Source organism: Alnus glutinosa, chromosome 1, assembly GCF_958979055.1.
Source record: "Alnus glutinosa chromosome 1, dhAlnGlut1.1, whole genome shotgun sequence".
NCBI lineage: Eukaryota > Viridiplantae > Streptophyta > Magnoliopsida > Fagales > Betulaceae > Alnus > Alnus glutinosa.
Genome location: NC_084886.1, coordinates 36,744,679 through 36,750,914, shown reverse-complemented (window position 1 = coordinate 36,750,914; position 6,236 = coordinate 36,744,679). Strand labels below are relative to the sequence as shown.

The 6,236-nt window shown below is 38.9% G+C and overlaps 1 protein-coding gene across 1 annotated transcript; it reads left to right on the top strand.

Annotated features, from left to right (window-relative positions):
• Positions 1-4,283: 4,283 nt before the first annotated feature.
• Positions 4,284-5,666, top strand: LOC133862991 (protein SINE3). The gene is made up of 3 exons (XM_062298948.1): positions 4,284-4,408; positions 4,502-4,633; positions 5,052-5,666. The coding sequence occupies exons 1-3, from the start codon at positions 4,313-4,315 to the stop codon at positions 5,487-5,489; spliced, it is 666 nt and encodes a 221-aa protein (XP_062154932.1). The 5' UTR covers positions 4,284-4,312; the 3' UTR covers positions 5,490-5,666.
• Positions 5,667-6,236: the final 570 nt, after the last annotated feature.

Here is a 6,236-nt window from a genome sequence, read left to right as displayed (position 1 = left end):
AATTCTTTCTTTCGTTAAAAATTGATTAATAAAAATTATTTTGCAAAACCAAACAGATATAGGTGACAAAAAAAAAATTTACTTAAAAGAAAAGACGATACCATAGAAAGATCTGCGGGAACAACTCAACGAAAATGAGCTCAAGTCTTACAAACATTGCATTCAAACAGAAAGAACACCATTCAATAGAACATTCAAGCGGAAATTACAAAAAGGAAAAACATTCAAACGGAAATAATTGTAAAGGAATTAAATAGACCATGATAATCAATTAAAAATCTAATAACAGTCCATTAAAACCCATTGGCAGTGTTCTTGGGCAAATTACAAAGAACTAATAAAAAAAAAAAAAAAAAAACATGCTAAATCTCAAATTTAAAACTAACCCTCCAAGATCGTGTTCTCGGACCGACTACGTGGACTGGCTTCATCGGAGGAACTGGGTACCACGAGGAGTTGGAACCACTGGATGAAGAAGGTGATTCCTAGTGAAGAGCATTCTCCGATGACATGGATGGGTTCTGCCTTTCTAATGCTCGAAGTTATAGGCAGTGCACGACACTGTGCGAGGCCTCAAATCAGCCTTAGGATACTCAGAACACGTTGCCCGAAAAACGGTAGGTTGAGGTCAGTAATAACAAGTAAAAGCCATTGAAGGAAAAAACTTTAAAAAAATACATACCTACCAAACTCTTGTTCAAGATCTGATGGGGAAGATATTCGGAATATTGTGCTTTGAGGATAACGGTCGTAAGGAGGTGATAGATGCCTCGAAAGCACCCTGACACGTTGCTAGCTGGCGATGGCTTGTAACGGAATGGAGAGTCGTCCTCGCACAGTGCCTTTACCAAATCGATTTGCTTTTGCAGGAGTAAAATGAGGGAAATACTTTTGGGGAAGACATACGGTGGGATCAGGTTCGAGTGTAATGCACGTGTATTCCAGAAAACAGTATGAATGGGTGATTGGAACTCATTTCACAGCTATGGAAATCCAAGATTGATCTAACGGTTGAAAAGTTTATAAAAAAATGTGGCCTATTGTGCGACCAACTACACACAATCATATAATGGAGGACACATGGCAAGAATCTACTGGCTTTGGGAACGGTGGTAGCGGAATGGGTTTTTGCAGAAAGATACGTGTCGACCATGCAATACAACACTAATATAATCTGGTGCAGCCGGTCTGACGCTAAGCTTGTTAGGTGGGTATAGGGTGGGCAAAACTCACCCGAACCCGCAAAACCCGCCCCACCCACCCCGTACTGCCCCGAAATGGACGGATTGCATACTCACAAAGTCAAACATGGGCCTTAACATGAAGGACCCGCGTGTTATGGGGCGTTTTGTGGAATTTATATTTTTTCAAACCCATCAATCCGCCCCACCCCGAGTATAGGTTTAAGTATGTATACAAAATTTTCCCCAACCATAATCTGATTTAGAACTCTTCATTCTCGTCCTTCTCCAACTCAAACGGCGCATCCACTGCATCCACTTTGTTTAAGAGAAGTATAAATGGTCATCATGTGAAGCTGAAGCATAGGCCATAAGGCAATTTCTGGTTGAACGGTCAGCCGTTTCTTGTCTTCCTGATTCACTAGTGTTTTCTTGTTCGTTTCTTTCTCCTTGTTGAATCAAAAAAGCATAGAGAGCTCTTTTAATTTTGAGACCTGCAATGTGCCTTTATCTAATGAGGAAGAAGTGTGAGCTAAGTGAAGTGAAGTGCTGAGCAAATTGTGGATCAGGAAGCTACGCGAGAGATGCTGGCGTCACATTCTAATGCACGTGGCAGTCAATAGCTGGTGAAGCGTGGTGCAGCGTAGACCATGGGTTATAGTTTCAGTTGTTTTGCAATAGTTTCAGTGCCTTTTTTTTTTTTTTTTGATGAATAGTGGTAGTGTCGTTTTGTTCTTTACTTTGTGCATTTTGTCTACTTGTATCTCTAGTATCAATTCTGTAACCAATATATACAACCGAATTGGCTTGTAGAAGGGGACTTTTGGATTTGTAAAGTTCTTCTGAACCGCATCAATACAATTCTATCTTCTTTCATTTTGTTCATTTCCATTCCTCTCTTCTCCATTTCTATTTCTATAATTCTACTGAAATTTCCATACCAGTAACACGATTGTTACAAGACCTGTGCTGTTGTGATGTTGTGCATAGCTTCAACGACAGAAAAAGGAATCTAAGACGACGATGAAAGTTTATTATCTTGTGTCCCTGTTGTATGACCTCAACCGGTAGAAGGCACTGGCCCCTTCCTTCATTCTTATATGGTTATAAGATGGGTTTTCAAAATATTTACTCTTCAAGATTTCAACCAGCTGGCGCAACCTTTGTCTCAGATTTTCAGTCTCAGGTTGTGTTTGGGTAATACCCGAACTTGATCTACTCTGCCTCGCCCCGCGAAACCTGATACCTGGCAGTAAACATAGTTATGGTGTGGGTAACAGGGTTGAATTCCTCAATCCAAAGACCCTGGGTTGGGTTCAAGGAAACCCCTAAACCAGTCCCACCCTGACCCGTGCACACCCCTAGGTGGATATATTTTTAATTTTTCAAACCGTTGGATCAGAAAGACCCTTTCATCTAGCGGTTGATATTTCCAAGCTCAAATTAACGTATAAACACACACTACACAATAGCTAAACATAAATTCGAAATATGTGTTTGCACGGTTTACTGGGAAAATGGAGAGTTATAGGGTGTGGGCACATAGATGATGTTCGAATCCATTGGACGGCTCGAATGAAAAATCGTCTACAATTTACGCATCCAAAGGCTAATATTAAGTCAAACTATGAATATGGTGTACATGTTTTACACCGTGAACTAATCAAAGCCATAATGCCGTCTTACGCGTCAGTATCCCAAATAGTTGAAGAGACGTGCATACACGTATATCGTGAAAATGGGAAGTTATAGGGTGTGGGCACTCGGACGATGTGACACATCAAATCGACTGCTCAGATGAGAAATTATCTACAATATACGCATCCTAAGGCTACTAATTAATTGCCACATATATCCGGTGTAAATGTTTTACACCTAGCATATCCACTCAAAGCCTGTCGTCGTCTGACGCCTCAGTCTCATAAAAATCATGAAGAGACACGCCTGGTTTAACGTGAGGATTGGGACTTATTGGGTGTGAGCACTCGGACGGAGTACCTAAAAAATGAACGGTTCAAATGATCACTTATCCACCATATACGAATCCAAGGGCTAATAATCACGCAAACCTAGAAATACGGTGTAAATGTTTTACACCCTGTCCAATTTCGTACCCTTCACGCGTTTGACAGCTTTAATGGGTCCACTATGTTCGGGAGTTGCATTCGGTTTTGTTGAGGCAATAATGGGCATCAAAATTCGAGATGAATCGTGGAAAAATTCTTGAATTCGGGCTTTTATTCGGGTTGATTGCGGGTTGTTAGGTTTTGAAAAAAAACCGGAAAAGAATCCTGATTCTTTTCTGTATGCAAATAGAGCATTATGGTTTGTTTGGATTGAGAATAGAATACTTATTCTATTCGGGTTTTAGAAAAAACCCACCCACTCGCCAAAAAACCCGAATTTCACCCAAATTTTGTTTCAATTTAAGGCTGACATTCTCATCAGTCTGATTTGATGACCGGGACCCACGCGCATGACAAGTTGTCTCCAAAAACGCGTGGGTCCCACATTTAATTAATAAAATAATAATAAATTAAATCAACAATTTTTTTTTTTAAAAAAAAAAATAGAGGGGTGGCCGTGCGGTCACCTTCGACCCTTGGGGGTGGCTGCGCGGTCACCCCCGACCCTTGAGGATGGCCAAGGGTTGCCTCGCGCCACCCTCGACCACTGGGGGTGGCCGGGCCACCCCCTTGCATCTTTTTTTTTTTTTTTTTTTTAAAAAAAAATTATTTTAATTATGTTTTTCTTTTAAAAAAATTATTTATTTATTTTTTAATTAAACAATCAATATATAATAAATTATTATTATTCTACATAACTTTTCACAATACCAATCATTATACACTACTTTTCAAACTTTCAATCATTTCTTACAATTAAAAAATAATATTTTTCAATCTAAAAAATCAACACCTAAACACATTTTTTTGTCTCGAAATTTGTAAAGAAAATAAAAATTCAATTCTGATTTCAAAAATTCAATACCCTAACACACCATTAATATCTCTCATTCCACACTATATATATATATATATATATATATATATATATATATATACACCTCTTATATTCCCCGGCCTTTCAAAAAAATGGTCATTCAAAATCGTCCCGCCAATCAGAGCGAAATGAAGGAGCACCAAACTCCACGGAAGGACTATGCTCGTCCCTCAGAGCTCGCGAACCGGAGATCCAAAGACTCCTCGTCGAAGAAGCTCCAAAATGTACAGATCTAAACCCTAATTTTTCAATCTCTGCGTTCACCTCTGTCGCTTTCGAATTCGATTTCCTCATTCCCTCTTTTTCTTCTTTCCCAGGTCACCAAGAAAAGCTTGAACGCTGCATTCACGTCTGTTTCCGAAGATCCTTCGGAATCTTCAAAGGAATCGGTGGATTTATCTTCAATTTCTGAGATCGCTGACTCTGATCATATTGGAGAAATCGCAGAAGTAAGATTGGATCTCAACCATGTGATTTTCGGTTCCTTTGTGTGCAATTCGTTGTTTTAATTTTACCTAAAATAATTTCGATTTTTTATTTTAATTTTAATTTTTTTATTTTCTTAAAAGAAAACACTAAAATGGAGTACTTGTTTCTGTTCTTTTCATAATTTGATTGGTTTTCTGATTAGCTGGATAATTGTGTTAGTTAATGTTTAATTTCCGTGCGTTACTCTTATATATCCGTTATCATCGTGAATGATTATGGTGACACAGTGTGTAAAGCTTTCAATCAATGTGAACTTGCACCGTTTGGTTTATGAGAAAGCGTAGGAAATGAAAATTAAGTATAATTTTTTTCACATAATGTAGTTTGATTGAATAACACTCTGTTTTTGAGTTTTTGAATCGTGTTTCTTCTTCCTAGAGCTTCTTGATTGCGGCGAATCCGTCACTTTTTGCTTCATCTGAATCCTCAATTCCTTCTGACTTTACTCCGTCTTCCACGATCACCGCTGACATGGACGAACCAGGACAGCTTTCCGGAACCATCGAAACAACTGGTTTGAAGATCGGTTCTGTGGAGTCAGAGATCTTGGTCGATATTCTGAAACGAAATCGAACTCAAGTCCTGAACTCAGCGGATGTAGATCCTCAATCTAAGAAGATTCTGGACGCACTGATTGCGATCGTTATTGACGAGTTCTATACTCGCCCGGAAGAGAGAGACCGCTTTGCTGAGCTCATTTCAATCAAAACTCAAATAGTGCTCCTCTCTTTCTTCTTGTGGATCTTTGCAGTGGCAGTTGCTTTCTTCTTCGGTTCGGGGGTCCAAAACTCTTCCAGCGGGCCTTTTCCAACCTGAACAAGCATTAGTGGTAAGAGCTTTAGTTGATAGGCTTAGTAGGTCTACTTTTGCTCCTTTTGTCATGCTTTGCATTTTCCTTTCTCTCAGATAATCTTTGCTACATTGGAGTGTATTGAACTGGAAAGTACGTTCTAGTTGATCACCACATATCTGTAAATGGAAATGATTTGGTTGAGTGCTAATTCACAAATTGAATAGTATAATAGGCATCTATGTCATCGATCGAGAACATTTATCTTGTTTCATGCAGTACATACCAATATTTCTTAAGACAAACTGCTGATATATATGAGCCGTTAAATTCATTTCATATTGATATTTGTAAGCTCTATGAACTGTCTGTTTGACATGTAGACATTCAAGGTTTAGTGTCTTGGCCTCCGATGGTGGCATACACTGCCGTGGCCATCTCCAAGTTTTGTAGAAATTGCTACAAATATTTGCGTCACTAATGCATCTGCGTGCGCATATTGACAAATCTATAGATTAGTGCAAATGTAATGTTCAATTGATAGGAGCCCACGATAAATGGAATAGAAAACAGATAGATATTGATAGATAGTGAACTCCAATTGAGGGATGGAGACAAACCACAAGACAATTGTCTGATTACAAATTCCATACTGAAAATTGCTCCCAGACTCCCAGTCACTCGTCTTATATATACTAACTTACGAAGTATAACTACCCACGTAATTAACAAAGAAGCTACCTATATAAGGACTCTACCCACGTTGACTAATC